The following is a 19975-nucleotide window of genomic DNA, read 5'->3' as shown; positions in this document are numbered from 1 at the left end:
AGCACATCAGCAGTTCAGAAAAAAGTGGGGGCATACCAATGCAAGAAAGATGGCACTTTCTCACACTGAGAAGTTTGGTATCAAACTTCTCAGCACATTAAATCCACACTGATGCCAGTGTGGGATTGAATGTAAAATGCACGACAGAGGGCAACTTAGAGTTGCCCCCTGAAACTAACCCACAACCCGCGTCCTGACAGAGGCTTCTTAGGCTGACACCCAGCCGACATGTTGATGGACCCCTGCCCTGGGTAGAGAGCCATCCGCTCACGTGGGCCTGCAACAATGCACAACCTGGGGTGAGGTGCTAGGCCTCTGCCCCCAGGATGGGCAGGGGGAGCTTCAAAGGTATGCCGCCTTTGTGAGCTTCTCCAGACCACTTGCTGTACTCTGCAACTGGCCCCCACCGGTTCTGACCCCTACTCTGACTTTAACACAGGCGGGAAAACCTAAGTGAGGAAAGGGGGTGTGCCAGCCTCTGCCAACCCCACCCCTCAGGTGGGGAAGGCGAGGTGAAGCACAACTCCGGACTCTCGCCATCTTGATGATGGGGAGCCCTACCTAATCAGAGGCAGGCTCCTGCCCCCCCCCCTCCCACTGGAGAGTGGCAGAATAGGGGGTGTACTCACCCCAGGGAAGGGACCCATTGGTCCCCGACCTTCCCCTACCTGTAATTAAGGGGCACCTTGAACCTTCCTTCCTCAGATCCCGATTCCGAAACTACAAAGAAGAACAAGAAAGAAAACCTGATGTGCAGCTGCTAACAAGATAACACCACCAACTGACTGGGCCCCAGCCCTACAGGCATGTCGACCTTCGAACCTGCTCCTGCTAAACCCTGGCGTCTCTTGTGGTCAGCAACCTCAAACCCTGGAGGACCGGACTGCCTAGCTAATCCAAAGACGGGGACTCCCACGAGCAGTAGTTCTGCTCAAACAGCAAAAAACTCTGGTGCCAGCCAGGAACCGCGAATCCAGCACACTCTGCACCTGCTGAGCCTGGCCTGTGCCTGATTGAACAAACACCACGAGGACCTGTCCGCCCCCCCCCCCCCAACCGACTGTGACCATGAATCCAGCACACAAGGAGCTTCCTCGACACCCCTGAGGACGCCTGCAGCCTAACGGCCAGATACCCCTCCAACCACGACCAGCTTGGTGAGTGTAAGATTTCCCGACACCAAAATACTCCCCTGCACCCGGAGCCCCACGGCCCCCTGTGCCCAACTCCTGGGTGTCTACCCAACCTACAACTTCCGTCTCGAAGTGGTGGTTGCAAATGAAGAATCTCTGTCCCCGAGCCTGCAGGCTTTGTTCATCTTGCAGCTTTCCCATTGAAGTACATTGGCGCCCGACAGTCCAAAAGCACCCTGCACCCAGCCGCCCGAGTGCCACTGGAAGTGCAGCATCTGTTCTATTCTACTTCCCTACTTGCCCTGTGTAAGTGACCAGGAGCTCAGCTCTCAAACGCTTGGCCTGCCTGCTAGCAGCCACCGACCAAAGGAACCCTGCCCGTCATAGGCTAACATTGGGCCTACTCTCTCTGCACCCCAGGGCCGGACTGGTCATTCCGGGCACCGGGCAATCCCTCGGTAGGCTGGATGGGTTGGGGGCCGGTTTCGTGACAGAGGGCCGGTTCTGTTGTTGGGGCCAATTTGGACCGACAGTGGTCGGTCCAAATCGGCCCCAACAACAGAACACCGTGCTTACAGCAGTTCATTAAGCACAATCAGGCCGCTTGGCTGGCTGTCAGAGGCCTGGTTTGAGCTGCGGTGCCGCTCCGATTTCAAATAAATTATTTTCATTTTTAAAGACGCGTGCATATGTCACCCTCTCCGCAGCGCCGCTGTTTTCTTTAGGGTAGGGTCTGCACTCTGCAGTGATGGGCATGCGCATTGGAAAGGGCGCATGCGCATTGGAAAGGGCGCATGCGCATTGGAAAGGGCGCATGCGCATTGGAAAGGGCGCGTGACTGAGGCGAAGCTTGTTTCCGGTCCAGGGAATGGTACAAAAGGAGAGGGTTAACCCAATGTAGTCACTGGGACCTGGGTATATAGCGTTAAGAAGAAGGGGTCCCAGTGGGAAAAGCGTATTAGTAAAAAAAACAATCTAAATATACTCAATGAAACCAAAAATGACAGCTATAATGTTTAATTCACATTATAGTGGAAAGTAATCAATAACACAAATTACAGTTGTAACAGTGCCCCTGGGGGATAAGGGGGATGTGCAGTCGTGAGGGTGGTGTAGGAAGGGATAGTGACAATAAAAATGCGTATTATTCACACATATATATGAATTCTCATGTCAAAGAAGGTCCAGGGAAGGCATGGCTTGGCAGTTCGGGCTTGACTGTTCCAATGAGCACAGGGTCAGACTGATTTGCATATGGCCATGTTTGAACTGGGGTGGCAGAGTGGGCTGAAGAACGGTGATGGATTCAACCCAGATCTGTTGACTGGGTGTGAGTGTTTGATTGGTTCAGATGCTCCGTCCATCACCACCCCCTTTTGCACTGCTTTGAGGCGAAGTCGAGGCAGGAATTCAGAGGCCAGAGAGGGAGACAGCAGGACAGGCCAGCCAGGAAAGAGATCCGCACCCAGAAGTTAATCTCCCCTGTCTGCCGCCCGCAGCGCAGGTGAGTGCGGTTTGTTGGTTTGCAGTGGTGGCCAGATCTGATTTATGGGTGGTGGGCGGCACAGTACTACTGTGCGAAAAAGACCTTTTTAGCAGGAGTGCAGACAAGGAAATATTCGGCATGCGGCTATTTGTAAATATTGTGACGCACAATTTTTTTCATTTCATGATACAGCTTGAACTCAGTGCAAAACTTTTACACTGAGTTCTAGTTGTATCATGAAATGAAAAAAATGGTGTCACAGTATTTAAAACTGCATTCAGCAGCCTGCCTATCTTCTAGGGCGCGTAGGAAATTTGCTGCGTTCACTTGTAAAACTCGCACGCGCCTCAAATGTTATGGTGTTCTCATGCACACAATCTAGTTATTTCGAATCCAGTCTTCTCTCCAACCAAAAGTGTCTTCTAGTGTCCAATGGAACAGAACTGCTCTGAGTATCCAAAAACGATGTCAGCCAAATTTATTTTGTATTTTTGTGGCGTAAAGATGGCCACTTCACAGGAAATGTGAGCTGAAAACGCTCTTTGTTGTGCATTAAGACAGGGGTGTGGATTTAGTATAGTTAGGGGTGCCTGAAAGGGGCAATCACCCCGCAGCCTGGGTATCCTTCTTCCCAGAATGAGTTTCAGAAACATTAGTAAAAAATGAATTGCATGCGTTTTCATTTGAAAGTCTAGAAACCATTTACTGCTTCGGTTTCAAATGTTTATGCATGAAAATATTTTTGCTTAATGGTACTGTGCATGATATACTGCGGTGTGCCCCATCCACTTCCTTGATCGAGCTCAGTTTGTACTTATATACACATTTTAAAACATTGGGCCTAGTGTATTTAGAAAACCATTATTTGTGAACTTTAAAAATAATTGTAACCAAAGTGCTATAAATCTTCAAACACTTTTTAAAACATATTTGTCTTTTTTTATACAATTTGATATTCACATAATTGTGAGGTTCTTATATGTGGTCCTGCTCATTGTAGCATCTGCAATTGTTTTTCATACTGGCACTGTAGGAAGGTACCTCCTGACTATGGTTGCCCCCAACTTTTTGCCCTGTGTTTTAGCTGGTTTTTGACATAGTCGACCTGGGACCCTGCCAATCAGGACCCCAGGCCTACTGCTGTCTCTCTAAAATGGATTCCATGTACCTTAGGTACATTTCCAATTGGTACTGGGCCACCTTATCAGACCCTGTAACTCAGGGCATAGGTGTACCCAGGGCCTACCAGGGGCTGAAGCATGTATTATGCCACCCCTGGCTGGCCTCCTAAATTTGACACAACTGGCTGCATGACAGCTGGGGCAAAGTCGTGTACTCACCCTTTGCTGTAGATATAGTATACCTATATCTAACCCTAAAAATGGGCACACAGATTCCTATCAGTCACTCCTATGGCAGGCCTTGACAATCCTGAAGGCAGAGTGCTTGGAATCGTGTGAGATGGTGCTCTGGCATGAGCTGGGCCTGTCTGCAGCTTGCGGAACCAAGTCCTAATAGCTGTTCCATGATAACGCATACCATATACTCTTAAGGGCATTATAATCCTCGCGGTTAAATGCTATCTTTGGTATTGCTTTATCAAAACATGTCGAGTAAGGTGTCATACGAATTGGAATACTAACCCCTCGCCAATTCTGGCGACGGGGTTAGCATTCCACCCTTCTAGAGGGACACGACATGTATGTAACTGTGAACCCCGGTTAAAGTTAAGCGAAGCCTCAGCTCCACAAAATGGATGCTGCCACCACAGACACGAGTCTGACCTCCTGCTGCTGGGAGTCCTTCCAGCGAGGAGAGCTTGGACAAAGGGTTTCCTGTCCGGGCGGTGCTAGCACCATCCCAGACAGGGTTTTGTGTATCCTGGGTAGGCAGGGCTTTACAGGAAGGTGACTGCTGAGTGGCACCCCGGTGCTCACTACGCATAGGCCGGTCAGAACCAGTTCCAGGGGCACACCAGCCCCTGGCCTGGGGGAAGTCCGGCATGGGAGAGGGGTGTAAACACCCACCTCCTAGTCCCACCCATAGGCAGGACCTAGTCACCGGGTCAGCCCCTTTTCTTAGTATAAAGATAGGAGCGGGCCCCCTGTTCAAATTAGATCATCTTTGGAATCAAGACACGACTTTCTGCAAAAGTACTTCAAGATTTCTTCTTCAAGATTCTCCCTTGTGACTAAGGAGTAGTCACCCTGCATCCGCAGGCACCATCTTGAGAACACTGCGGTCTGCTGCAAGTCCTTCCTCAGGAATCCGACGACACAGCTCGACGAGACCTGGCTTCCCTGGCACCTCTGACCTCTACTCACCTCTACAGCCAAGCTGAGAACTGTGAGTGCGACGAGACCTCGAGGGACCGACGATCGCCAAGACTGCACGACTTCTTTACAGCAAGCCCGCCGAGTAACCCTCTGGTGAGTGCTTTAGGGTCCGAGAAGCCCCGACCCTGAGCAGCTCCAGCACTGAAGTCCAGCCTCCCAGCATCTCCACGATCTGCGTGGGGCCCTTCTGCTTTATGCTGCTCACCGCGTTGTTTGGCTACTAGCCGGCTGGCTTGTGGCCTTCTTAACGACGCCCGACGACATCACTGCTGCTGGTCTGGTTGCTCCAGACTGGCCCTTGCTTCCTTCCAAAAGAGAAGCACCCCGGACCCTCCTGGTCCACTCGAGACGCCATTTTAGGTCCACCGCGTGGGCTTGAATTTGCCAAGGCTTTGTTGCCCAATCCTGGGTCCAGCGACGCCGACCGCTTCATCCATCGTGGGACAGCTCGCTCCTCCATCCTGGTCGCCGACAACGCCTCCTGGTCCGTGAGATCTGCAGAGCACAGCGTCACCCACTCACCTGGTCGAGGTGACTACCATCCGGTGCCCTCCTGGTGCCACCTGACTACTGGCTAGTAGTCACGAACTTGGTCCCCTCTGCTTTCAGGTGTCATCTGTCTTCAAGATCCAGGCTTGGATCACTTCGAACTCTCTTCACTGGTCGCCTGCCAGCATCTTTCTTCCAGACTCCTGGTCCGTCTACGAGGATTCCCGACGTCTTTTGAGACATATGCAGCTGCAGCCCCTGGGCTAGGTAACTTCGGCATTTCGATGCCCCAGCATAGCCTCACTATCCAAGGTCAGAATCCACTTTCGTTTTCCTCCTACCAGGTCGGGTTCGCCCGAGAACACTAACTTTGTCTTTACTAGCTACCATAGACTTTGTCCCGCATCACGCGTGAGAGTGCACACTCTGCACCCGAGTCCCCTGGGTCTCCTAGAAGTAATCTAACGATTCTATAGTCAAGTCCTAGTGATTCCAAAGCCTATTGGTACTGTACTTACCTGCTAGTAATTTCGCATTCCACTTTCAGAGTATATGGTTTTCCGTGCCCCTCGGGCATTTGTGTATACTGTGCTAACTTAAGTATTTTCGTAAGAGTTTTATTTTGTGCTTAGTACCCTGTCCTCATAAAGAGTACAGGGCTGTTGTGATTTTAATAAATACACTGTTTATTTTCATAACACTTGTGTGGTGTCCTTTCACTTGGTGTTCAAGGGGTATATGTGTGGTATAACAGCTGGCTTAACACGCCTTCTCGAGTCTATAGCCTTAGACTGCTCGTATCCACGCTGCTAGGATAGCTGGTCTATAAGGTTGACTTACAACCAATCATCCATAAGGGTTGTCTGGACTGATACATAGTGTTCACTAGAATAGTGAGCACTGCATATCAGGCCACCTTCTCACAGGCACCATGCCATATTAGAAACTGTAAGAAATTGGGTAACTCAGGCAACAACCATAATCCTTCTCAGAATGATTATTAGGATGAACTACAAAAGTCACTAAATTAATCTGTGCTTAACTCTCTGGTAGTTTGGCACAAAAGCAGCCAGGGTTGACTTAGAGGTAATGTGTAAAGTATTTATGCAGCCATTGCCGGACTGGCCTTAGCGGACATCAGGCATTTCCCTGGGAGGCTGAAAGGGTGGGGGCTGGTTTTGCAGTCTGAGGGCCAGTTATGTAACAGTGCTGCAATAATGGCAGCCTGTAACCAAAGTAGCAAGCAAGCATTCCCACTCTTCGGGGTGCCAGGCAGAGCTTCATCAGGGGCTGGTCCAAGAAAATAGCCAGGGCTGCTTTGGGTTCCCAGTCTGGCCCTGCGAGTGCACCCGGCTGCCCCTGTGCCACTGCGGGTGTAACTACTGTACCTACTTGACCCTGGGAGACCTCTGAGTCTAACCCCCAGAACTGCCAGTCGAGTACTTACCCGAAAACCGATAACTTGCATTTTCTACATAGGGTAACATTGGCTGGTTTTTACTTGGAAATTCTTTTAAGTGTAGAGTTTTGAAACTTTGAAATATTCACTGAAAACCATCCGATCAACGAAAACAAAATTACTCACCTGTTACCAGGAGAGATCCCAGTGCTGGATCTTTGTGCCCAGCACTGACCCTAAAAAGTAATTAAAACTGTGATTTTCCGAGAACTTGATTTTCCTCCATAGGATAACATTGCCTGTTTTTTACCAGAAACTCTTGTCGATTTTTTAAACATACAAATATTTCTTAAAAATCGCCTGTGTAACAAACTATTTCTTTCAACTGTTTACAGGAGATGCACCAGGGCTGAATCCAGGATCCAGCCCTGAGTAAGAAAAACCTATGCAAAGTAATTGATATTGCATTAACTTAATATTCCCATTGAGCTCAATGTTATTGGGTTAAGATTGTGTTGCATATTGCAATAACTGTATCTGTTGCATTTGTCTATTGCTCATTGAAAGTATTCAATTGCAACATCTCACTCTGAGAAAGTATTTTTATACCTACTTGTGGTTCTAAAATGAAACAATATATTTTTCTATCCAAAACAATTGGCCTAGGGTTCAGTTCCGGAGTGTGTGAGACCATTTGCTGACTGTGCGTGTACAGCAAATGCTTTACACTGTCCTCTGATACTGCCTTACTGCTCGACCAAGCTACCACTTTAGAGAGTAAGGTTATATCTAACTTTGACCTCTGCCAAACCTCTGAGGATTGTGGACTCTGTGCACACTGTACCTTACTTTGGAACAGTATATACAGAGCCACTTTCTTACACTGAGGCACAGTGGAACCTGAGAATGCCTTATCTCTGTATAGTAAAGGATCTTAGTGGAGTGGTGTGGCTCACTGGTTAGAGGCGGCAGACCCGGAAGCCGAGAACGACCCGGGACCAGGGTTCAATTCCCGACGCGGCAGGGTCGTGGACCAGGGTCAGCGGACTCGATAATTCTCACCTCGGTGCCTACTCTAACCAGGGATCACACTCTGCAACTCGGCATTAGCTTGCCTCATCTCTACAACGGCCCCCCACATTCGCCGGGGATGCCTAGTTTCACCTTGGAGATACCCAGTAGGGACCATCTCACAGGGATAGCCAGGACGGGTTCCCCAGCGGTCTACAGCGCCACGACGCCTCAGGGCAGCAGTGCGCTTTACAAGACACATTACATTACATTATGCGGTCACCTCTGGTACCTTTTGCCCTGAACAAATCATGACTAAAACTATACAAATGATCTACAGTGCAAGTGTTATATAATCTATGGGGATGCTCAAAGGATAAAAATGTTAGGAAACAAGCTTCATACTATCCATATAGGACTCTTTTTATCAGATTGAACTTATCAATTGTACATATGTGTAGCCACCACTGTGATTCGCACTGATACCAGACTGTGAACCCTGGCTATGGTGGTCTGGCCCTTTAAAAGAATGTAGTGGACTGGATCAAAAATGGAAGGCAGTTGCTAATAGACTTAAAGGTGCCCATATAAATACTACATTGTTTATATTGAGCTTCATACCACGTCAACTTCATAAATTCGCTCTGTAAATAAAATTCCATTTAATGATACTCAGTTTGCTGAACTTCAGAAGGATGGAAGGCGGAGTCATCTTTAGTGGGATTCAAACTCTTGCCTTGCCAGTGAGCACATGTTTCAGTGGCAAATGTTGACCTCATTGCACTTTAAGAACAGCAAGAAATATATATTTAAGAGAACACACACCTAACTTGTTGATTGGTTCAACCAATACAGAAACTGCTTCTCCAGTTGAACATTTTTTATACTTAGATACTTATTTTACTTTTTGTTATGTATGTTTGCAAAATGTTCAGTCAAAAGGGTGTGTGTAATTCTTCTGGCGAAACCAGTTGAAAGAGTGGTGCTTCTACATGGGCAAATAGATTTAAAGTTAATGCCATTTAAAGAGGAAAGCTGATTAGGCTAGAGGTATCCAATAATTTGACGAAGGCAGAAATAAAGATGAGAATATTGGTACTGCTGTAGAATGTTCACCTTTTGTTAAAAACTCAAAGGCTAGAACATTTTAGCAAAAGAATCTTGTTTAAGATGCAATTTGGTAATCTTTTGGCATGTATTACTTTTTGCTGGGTTGGATACAGTCCATACAAAGTTACTTAATAAATTCTGGAGCAAAAACAGGTTTTCTTAGTAATAATATAGACTATTTTCCTTTTTAATTATTCTCATGTTAAAATCTGCAAACAATCCAGCATTCATGGACCAAGGAACAGCCTGGCGAGGAAGTCCATTATACAGTATTGAATAGCAACATATTGTCCAATGTTACTTGACCCTGCTTTTTCCAGTACTTTAGGAACAAGTGGAGAATCCTTAGGATACTTAAGTTAATATAGAATTGCCCTCTTCCCATTTATGTGCTGAGCCCAGTTCTACCTTTATTGAAACGTCTAATATAAGTAGATTTGTATTCCTCTCTTATCTGAATATGATTAAACCTATACAGAATACTGTAGTGTTTGCCTTTTGAGTGCACAGCAATGAAACCACACCAAAGTAATTTCTAGTTGTGACATTATTCTTCTCTTTCTTAACAGACGAGCTGAGGTGACGTTGGATGGTGTTTGGCCTATGGATAAAACAACTCGATCCTTGATAAAGACTCCAGAACGTCTAGCAGAGATGAACTATGAAAACAGATTGGAAGCAGCATCTCGCAAGCAGGGTGCTCATTTCAAGGACTATCGGCCGGAGACTGGGTCTTGGGTGTTCAAGGTAATGCCAGCACTGTAGCCGGCTTACCTGTTTGTATCTGGTTGTTTCTTCCACAAGAGTATACACCAGTAAAGCTTTTATATTTTACCATGAATAAAAAATGTGTATATATTGTTTCGTTAAGTCATGTCTCTTATCTTGTATGTGAGCGACCCCATTTCAGAGTCTTCAGGCCCAGTCAAATTACATACGAAATAGTTGTGTAAATATAATGTCTTCCCCTTAAATTCTGTGGTTTGTTGATTCTTTTGCTTGTGCATGTGTAACATGCTGTATATCTCACTTGTTGAAGGTGGCAGTAAGGAACATTCCAGTGAAGAAACTTTAGTTAATTTGATAAGTGAGATTAATTGCAATAAGTTCTTTGTCTCGCATCAGACTGGATCCAGAAATCTTTGAAGCTCTACCATTGCGCTCTGAGAAAGTTGTGACATGTGGCTCTTCGTCTGCACCAGATGTGACTTACACAGGCATTTAAATGCACCACCTAGGCACGCTGACGTCTGTTCCTTTCTTTCCATGCCAACAGATGTGAATCCGAAGCTACTCTTGTTCTCTAGCACTATTTATTTAATCAACTTTTTGAAAATGTTTGTGTGCAAGGGACTTGTCCCCAAATAAATCATCCTGATTTAAGCCCTGTGGCGAATGTCACAGACAAATGTATGTCTTTCTTCCTCACCTTGTCTGTCTCGGTCATCCCGAAACCTCTGGGGACTATGCCCAGATGCACCTGTAGGCGATCTGGAAACAAAAGACAGTTGTTTGTTGCCCAGCACAAGGGAGGGACTAGTTGTTTAAAGTTTCAGGGACAGCCAATCCTGATCTTGTTCTGGCGAGTGGTGCCAAGAGACGTTGAGTTTGCACTCCTCCAGTAAGTCCAAGAGGATGAAGAAGCAATTTTAATCAGGCTTAGCCTCCATATAGTGTGATGAGCGGGGTGACCCGGGACCCACTCCTGAAGCAATTCTCCAGGGCCAGTATTGACATCGCCTCCAAGACAGCCTGCATTTTCCTGGCCCGGGGCAATTCCTGTTCAACGACGTGGGTTTTAGGAGGCCATAATGTGCTTGTTTGTTCAACCGACTCCTCTGTAGCACCTTCGGGTTGAGTTACCTCCCAACTGAGACTCCTCTTGCGAGTTCATCCTCTGCGCCAATTGGACATTCTGTATCCGTTCTCAAATCTATGCCTACCCCAGTACCGATGCTGATACCAGCGCCATCCCCACCACTGAGACAGGACCTTTCCAAGCAGACTTTAGCAGCACTGGTAGACCAACCAATGCCTTTGTTCGGCAGTCTCTACCTTTTCGGGCATCTAGCATGATGCCACTTCTTAGACCGCCCTCATTCTGACATGGTTCACTTGCCTACAAGCAGGAAATGCTTATGTTCGAGGCATGTGGGCTGCTGAATTCATATCTGTGCATAGATCGCCGCCTAGTGTTGGGTCCGGATGATTGCACATTGTTGTCCTGGAAGAGTCTTCGAAGTATCACGAGATAGGTGGCTCCTCCCCCGGACTACAGTGCGCATGGGCATCCTCTCCATCCTCAGATTGTTTTTTTCCGCCATTGGGTTCGGATGTACTTTTCTTTACTCCAGTTCGGAAACTTTTCTAAAGGCCAAAAGGCCTTCGGGGTCGTCGGTATTGTTTTCGATCGGTGCCGAGTTCTTGTTCCAATTATTCTCGAGCAGGACGTCGAAGAGAGCCGCTTGGCCTTTCGACACCAGAGGCTGATCGTCGATGGAACGGAGCCCGTTCAAACGATGCCCCCTTTGTAACTCTAAGTACCCGCACATCGATGTACACCCGGTGTGCAACAAGTGCTTATCACCAGAGCACAATGAGGACAACTGTCTAGCTTGTGCGCGATTCAAGTTGAAAAAGACACTTAGACTCCGACGCGTAGCGAGGCAAACTATGTCGAAGCCAGTGCCCGACCCGGTGAATATCTTCGAAGAGGACGATGAGATCGTCGAGACTGAGGATCCAGAACAGCAGTCGGATCCCGGTTCGGGGCATGACTCCAACTATTATGAAGACGACGAAGAGAAAGTCGAAGATGAAAACGTCGTCGAGGTAAGGGTCGACGTATCCCCCATTGGAGCAGTCGATGACGACTCGAGCGATGAACCCAGGCCAACAGTGGGTACGGGGCCCGGAACAGACACTGAAAGACTTCCAAGGGCTCAGGTTGAGGCATCGCCAGAAGGCCTTAGCCAAGATTATGAACATTCTATAGCCCGCGTCTCGGCCCGGCTAAGAATATACCACACAAGCCATCGGTCGAACTACTTAAAACGAAACCAAAAGCAATCGAGTCGAAAACGAAACCGAAACTGCTGTCTTCGGATCGAAGAGTTCGAAGCCATCTGAGTCGACGAAGAAAAGAAGTGTCGACGACCCTGCGGGGTCAAAAATAGAGGGTGTCGAACCGAAGATCGGTGCGCTGAAGTCCACCACTAAAGGCAAGCACGTCGAACTGACGAGGTCGATGTCGACGGACAGCGACACAAACAAGGGACTTGAGTCTCGGAAGGTTCTTGATCCGAAGCAACGAGACAACAGGCACAGCTCGTCAAAGGCCTCGAGCCGAAATCCAAAAGCACCTCGAAGGACCACGTCAAATCGAGGCAGAAGAGCGCGCCTCCGACGCAACAAGCACCGAAGTCGACGCAGGGCCAAAAACATATTGGCGAAAAGGCAAAGTCGGTCGGACCTACATCGACGCCGGCCCCGAAGAAGGTCAGTCTGTCTAAAGACAATATGCCACCGATAAAATTCGGACTGCCCCGACTGCACGCCCTAAGGCGCTCAATCCGAAACCTGGGGTCGAAACACCCAAGAACGTGTCAATGGGAAAGAGGAGTCATCCTCTAGAAGAGGACGTTGTGTACCAAGAGCCCTCATATGATGACCAGTCGAAGCTACATATCGACTCCGAATCTGGCAGACCTACTATTTATCAAAGAAAGATCAGGTCGGAAAATCCTCTGGAATCATAAAAAATTCCGCTCAAAAAGAAAAGGGATTCTTCAACATCGCCTTTACTTTTTGAGACTGTGAGGTACCATGGCCAGGACACTTCTGCATACTCACAAACACCCACTAATGAGGATATGGGGTATGACGATGATCAACAATATAATTACCCTGCGGACACGGATCAGGAGGACCAGACTCAAGCCTGGACAGACCCTGCTGACCAGGGGGAGTCACAGACCATTCCTGACACTCCTTCTTATCCTGTTAAAACTTCGCCAACAGAAGATACAGCTGCGTTTAACGCTTTAATTGAAAGGGCAGCACAAAATCATGATGTGGAAATGCATGCTGACCCAGTTGAAGAGGACTTCCTGTTTGACACTTTCTCCACTTCAGAGAAGTCAGTCAAGACATTGCCAATGTTAAAAGGTGTCTATAAACACGCAGGAGACATTTTCAAGGAAACCACAAGAGCAAGGGTTGTTAACCCCAGAATTGAAAGAAAATACAGACCGGCGCCTGTGGACCCTACATATATTAAGGGACAGCTGCCATTGGACTCTTTGGTGGTATCAAATGCTCGTAAGCGTGCCAACTCACAAACTACTGGTGATGCTCCTCCTCCAGACAAGGAATCTAAAGTATTAGAAGCTTCTGGGAAAAGGGTGGCTGCTCAAGCAGCTAATATCTTGAGAATTTCTAATACACAGGCCCTATTAGCCAGATATGATAGGGCACATTATGACACACTAGAGCAACTGCTACAACATTTGCCGGATGAAATTTAAATTGGATTTCTAAAGCGCGTAGCTACCCTAGGGCGTCCCAGCGCTGGTATGCAACCTATTGTTCCAGAGGGGGGAAGGGAAGGTGTAAAACATTTATGGAAAGAGCCATGTTTTTATGATGCCTACAAGGAGGGAGCATAAACACTGATACAAGAGGTAAAACTCATATCTAACGCATCCATTAAATGTGCTCTAGACGCAGCAGACACCGCAGCCAGGGCCATCAACACAAGTGTCATGCTGAGGAGACATGCTTGGTTGCGCATCTCTGGGTTCAAACCTGAGATTCAAACCACATTATTAAATCAGCCTGTGAACCCTGATTTTTTTATTTGGTCCTGATGTGGACACAATCTTAGAGAAAATTAAAAAAAGACACAGACAGCCAAGTCTATGGGTACCTTGCAATCGCAACAATTCAGAGGAGGCTCCTTTCGTCGCTCCAGTAACAGAGGAGCTACACGAGGCCAGGCCTCCCAGCAAACTCCATACAATAAAGGGAGCACGCAGACCACCTATAATAAAAACAATAGAGGTGGATACCGTGGCAACAGCAGCAAAGGCAGAGGACGAGGTAATAACACCAGATCCTCCGCCAATACTAAACAGTGACGCCTTGTCACTGCCCCCAGACCATGTAATACCGGTCGGGGGATGATTACAACAGTTCCTGCCAGTCTGGGAGAGCATTACCACAGACAGGTGGGTGAGACAACTTATTCAGTACGGCTATTGTCTAGAGCTAACCTCCACTCCACCCAACATACCCCCAAGACACCGTCCTATGTCCCCCAGAGCTATTAGTCTTATTGCAGCAAGAAGTCATCAGCATGCTGCAAAAAGGGGCCATAGAACTCGTCCCTATACAGGTACAGGGTTATACTCGCTGTACTTCTTAATCCCCAAAAAGGACAGGTCTCTCAGGCCAATACTCGATCTCAGGCCCCTAAACCAATACATCTTGTCAGAACATTTTCACATGCTCACTTTACAGCAGGTTCTACCATTGCTCACTCAGGGAGACTTCCTCGCAACACTAGACCTAAAGGATGCGTATTTCCACATACCAATACATCCAGCACACAGGAAGTATCTCAGGTTTACAATACAGAATCAGCACTACCAGTTCAAGGTCCTGCCTTTCGGGGTGACAACAGCCCCCAGGGTGTTTACCAAGTGCCTAGCGACAGTAGCTGCGCACCTACGGAGAAACCATGTCCACGTCTACCCCTATCTGAACGACTGGCTTATCCAAGCAAAGTCAGCCCAGCAATGTGCCAGCCACATGTCTTGCACTATTCACCTCCTACACAGCCTCGGATTCTCATTAAACTGCACAAAGTCTCATCTCCAACCCGCCCACGTACAACAGTACCTAGGAGCGACAATAGACACTCTGGCAGCAAAGGCACAGCCAAACTCAGCAAGAATCAACCGCATTCAATTACTGATTCAGAGATTCAAGCCCCAACACTCACTCCCTGCACAAGTGTTTATGCAGTTGATGGGCATGATGGCCTCCTGCATCTTCATAGTCCCTCACGCGAGACTACATGCGTCCGCTTCAGGAGTGCTTAGCATGGCAGTGGAACCAGGCTCAAGGACAATTAAAAGACCTAGTGTTGGTGACCGGTCGCGCATACAACTCTCTGCATTGGTGGAACCCACAAAACCTTTGCAAGGGACGACCGTTCCAAGAGCCTGTACCACAAATAGTGCTGACGACGGACGCATCTCTCCTGGGATGGGGAGCGCATGTCCTCCATTACACGGTGCAGGGACTATGGACGACACAGCAAAAGAAGATACACATCAACCTGCTGGAACTGATGGCAATCTTCATGGCAATGAAGGCGTTCAAGGTACATTTGTGCAACAAAGTCATGTTGATCCGGACGGACAACATGACTGCCATGTACTACATACTGAAGCACGGAGGGACACACTCTCCACAGTTGTCACATCTAGCTCAGAGCATGTGGAAGTGGGCCATTCAGAGGAACATATTCCTCATGGCGGAACACCTCCCAGGCAGGGACAACCAGATGGCGGATCTGCTCAGCAGGCACAGCCACCAGATTCACGAGAGGGAGATGCATCCCTCGGTGCTACAACCGTACTTCCAGCAGTGGGGTCACCCAGAGATAGACCTGTTCGCCACAAGGGAAAACGCAAAATGCCAAAGCTTCGCCGCCAGGTTTCCACATCCGTAGTCTCAGGGCAATGCGATATGGAGGAACTGGTCAGGCAGGTTTGCGTACGCTTTTCCCCCAGCCCCACTCATACCACTAGTGGCACGCAAACTGCGACAACACTCCATGACACTCATCCTAGTTGCTCCAACGTGGGCGAGGCAACCGTGGTACACCACGTTCCTAGAACTTTCCGTGGTGCCTCATCAAAGGCTGCGATTAACACCCAGTCTTTTAACGCAGAGCCATGGAGACATTCAGCACCCAGATCCGCAACAGTTGAACCTTGCGATCTGGCTCCTGAAGTCATAGTTTGGTTACCTGAACTTGCCTCCTGACTGTATGAATATTCTCAAAGAGGCAAGAAGACCTACAACCAGAGCATGCTATGCGGCGAAGTGGAAACGATTTGTCATCTATTGTACCAATAATGACACAAATCCGCTACATGCATCTACTCAAAACATCATATGTTACCTCTTACATTTACACAGATGCAATCTAGCCTACAGTTCCATACGTATACATTTAGCTGCGGTGGCAGCTTATCTTCAGAACAGGCAACACCTTTCACTCTTCAGAGTACCTGCTATTAAAGCTTTTATGGAGGGCCTCAAACGAGTGATTCCTCCAAGACACCCACCTTCACCTGTCTGGAACCTGAACCTGGTTCTAACCAGACTGATGGGACCACCTTTTGAACCTCTACACTCGTGTGAGATACAATTCCTAACGTGGAAAGTGGCGCTTTTAGTGGCGATTACATCACTTAGAAGAGTTAGTGAGCTACAAGCCCTAACTATTCAGGAGCCATTTATACAAATTCATGCAAATAGGGTAGTGCTACGTACAAACCCTAAATTTATGCCAAAGGTGGTATCCCAGTTTCACATCAATCAGACTATAGAACTGCCAGTGTTCTTCCCAAATCCAGATTCAGTGGCAGAAAGAGCTCTGCATACCCTAGACGTTAAAAGAGCTCTCCTGTACCATATAGATAAGACAAAACTTTTCAGGAAAACTAAGCAACTGTTTGTTGCCTTTTCACTACAGCACAAAGGCAACCCCATTTCCAAATCAGGTATAGCCAGATGGATTGTTAAGTGCATACAAATTTGTTATCAGAAAGCTAAACGCACATTAACAGTTCCCCCAAGAGCGCATTCAACACGCAAGTTAGGGGCATCCATAGCTTTCCTGGGAAACATTCCTCTAGAAGACTTATGTAGAGCAGCCACATGGACTACCATACATACATTTACCAAACACTACTGCGTAGTTGTACACTCCAAACAGCTGTAGGACAAGCTGTACTCAAGACTCTTTTTCAGACTGCTGCAGCTGGCACGGGCAACCACCGCTAAGGGCGAGACTGCTATACATTCTATGCACAGATATGAATTCAGCAGCCCACATGCCTCGAACGGAATGTGCTACTTACCAGTATGCATCTGTTCTTGGCATGTAGGGCTGCTGACAATTATATTGCCCGCCCTCCTCCCCGGTGCCTGTCGCAGCTGTAGCACTCAGAATTATTCTATAGCATGGACATCACTTACTGTATCATACTCCATCCCTGCCACTATGGCAAAAAACAATCTGAGGATGGAGAGGATGCCTATGCGCACTGTAGTCCGGGGGAGGAGCCACCTATCTCGTGATACTTCGAAGACTCTTCCAGGACAACAATGTGCAATCATCCGGACCCAACACTAGGCGGAGATCTATGCACAGATATGAATGTCAGCAGCCCTACATGCCAAGAACAGATGCATACTGGTAAGTAGCATATTCCTTATGTCATTTTTGGCATAGATTCTGATCCTGGCCACGCTGCTTCTGAGCCTCTTCCCCAGTGCAACAAGACCTCGAAAGACAAGCCTTTTGGGGACCTGGGTAAACCCTCTCCAAGGGCCCCTGGTAAATCATGACTATTGCCTGAGGCCACCGTTCAGGTCCTGGGGACTCAGACTTTCTTGCATGAGAGCCTTCCTTCGCTACTTGAGTGTTGCAGGCTTCAGGTAGCAGGGTGCAACCTAATTTGTTTCTTTCAAGCTTCCCCGTTGGACATGGAATGAAAATGTATTGACCCCTTTGTACACTGAGTTTTCTCCTCCACAGGTCTTGTCTGGTAATCTTTTAATAACTCTTGCTTAAATGGTTTGCGACAGCCATGCCCTACGAGACTCACTGAGTCCAGTCTTGCCTATTGTTTCAGAGGAGACTTGTACCTCTTATTTCCTAGGCCATGTGAGATGCCTGGGACATAGCCAATTTTGTACAGATTGTGGTATAGATAGCACAGATTCTTTGGGTTGCGCCAGTGCGGCGAGTGTTGCAATGTGACATGCTTGTATGTGCTCCACTGGCTTTCTAGGAGGTGTCCAAAATACTCTGATCGATGAACATGCCCTTTGGTGGGTTCTGTCTTTTTGGGAACAAGGCTGACTAAGTGCTCGAGCGCTTTACGAACAGCGGAGCTTCTGCCTGCTCTTTTGGTCTCTCTACTGCTCTGCGCCCACCAGCTCCCCAGTTTCACCCTTTGCGCTTATTTGGCAGATGGTTTCCACACAGTCAGCAGACCCTGTCGGCCCATCAGCCATCCCAGCCCCTTCGTGGCCATGGCAGAGGACTTCATAATACACAAACAGGGCCAGTGAGCTACACAGTCCACCGTCCCTCTGGCTACTGCTCCCCCAAGCCTCTTTGATGTGCCTTTTCCAGCACACTGCCCTCCTGTTGGGCACAGGATCTGGAGTTTCCTGCCAAGGTCACAGTCCATCACCTCAGAAGAGTGGGTGTTACAGATCGTTCAGTGATATGCCTTCCTGTTTTTGGTGTCCTCTCCGTCCATGCAACAGTCTTAAGAATGGCTGACATGGAAGCCATCTGTCTTTGCTGCAGCACAACATGTAGACCCTTTTTAGGACCCAGAATTGCACTACTTCTTGGTCTTTTGTCCAATCCTGGACCTGTGTTCCTCTCAAAGCCTTCCTGAAGGATAAATCGAAGATGCTCCTCCCTCAAACCCTGGGGACTGGATGGTAGTGTTGGACCTGAATGACGCATATTTTCACATCCCCATCTTCCGGGCCCACAGGCTTTACCTGCGGTTTATGGTGCACCATGAACATTTTCAGTTTTCTGTGCTCCCGCTTGTCCGCACAGTGCGCCATGGGTGTTCACAAAAGTGATGGCAGTACACCTTTGGAAGTAGATTGTTCCAGTCTTACCCTACTTTGAAGACTGACTGACTGACTGGTGGAGGGCTCTCCCAAGGCAGTCATCAACCACCTCCAGACTACAGTGAACCTCTTCTCATCGCTGGGTTTCACTATAAATGGGCCAAAGTCACACTTGACTCCTCCTCTGATCAGTCATTCTGTAGATGTTGTGGTATTGCCTCTAGTGAGCAGAAAATCAAGTACATTTGAGCAGTGATTCCCAATCTTTTTCTCGATCCTAGATCTCGGCGAAGTCGACTCTGAGGCTGCTGGGGCTGATGACCTGTATCGTGCTGGTCAAGCATGCCAGCTGGCATGTGTGGGCTCTGCAGTGTAATATTAAGTCTCTGGGGCAGCAACATCAAGTGGACTTCTCTGCACTAGAGCAGATATTGTAGGAAACTGCAAAAGTCCTGCTGTGGTAGCTACAGGACTGCGATTTTGGTTGGCAGCAGACCATTCTCCCTTTGCACCCAGGGTTGACAGTGGAGACAGATGTATCTCTTCTGGGCTGAGGTGGCCATCTGGGAGAAGTGGATATGAGAGGCTTTTGCTTTCCGACGAAGTCTCAGCTTTACATAAAATTGTTGGAGTTATAAGCATCTGCTTGGTGTTGAAAGCCTTCCTGCCTTCTAATAAACTGAGGCTGGTTCAGTTGTTCGGACATTACCACCACTATGTGGTACTGCAGCAAGCAGGGTGGAGTGGGGTTATGGACCCTGTGCCATGAGGGTCCTTCGCCTTTGGATGCGGCTGAAGTCCAAAGGGTTTTTCATGGTGGCGCAGCACCTGATGGTATCCTAGAACACCAGGCCATACTAACCCAGCTGTCTAAATTCCAACTGTAGGATCTCCTTTAGCTTGATTGTGAGTGGCAGTGTTCCTCTGACGTACTTGCAGCCGATAGTAACATTATAGGGTCTAACCTCCACCAGGAATAATAGTCCCTTAATTTTCAGAGACAATTTAGGATCACTAAAGTGTGAAAAAGTGTATTAAAATGACCTCTTGCCTCTAAAATCTCAAACATTGTTATATTTACAAAAGGGGGTAGTGGCAAGATTAAAAA

The 19975-nt window shown here is 47.9% G+C and overlaps 1 protein-coding gene across 2 annotated transcripts in view; it reads left to right on the top strand.

Moving 5' to 3' along the window:
- The window catches only part of NUP98 (nucleoporin 98 and 96 precursor), a 944939-nt gene that overhangs the window by 486964 nt on the left and 438000 nt on the right, over positions 1-19975 (top strand). For both annotated transcript variants that reach the window (XM_086933760.1, XM_086933759.1), the window contains exon 19: positions 9534-9711. In XM_086933760.1, the coding sequence (XP_086789886.1) occupies positions 9534-9711 (178 nt within the window). The remainder of the gene's footprint in view (positions 1-9533; positions 9712-19975) is intronic.

The sequence above is a fragment of the Lissotriton vulgaris genome, chromosome 8 (genome assembly GCF_964263255.1).
Source record: "Lissotriton vulgaris chromosome 8, aLisVul1.2, whole genome shotgun sequence".
Taxonomy (NCBI): Eukaryota; Metazoa; Chordata; class Amphibia; order Caudata; family Salamandridae; genus Lissotriton; species Lissotriton vulgaris.
The sequence above is the reverse complement of the archived record's forward strand: the minus strand, read 5'-3'. Positions and strand labels throughout refer to the sequence as shown.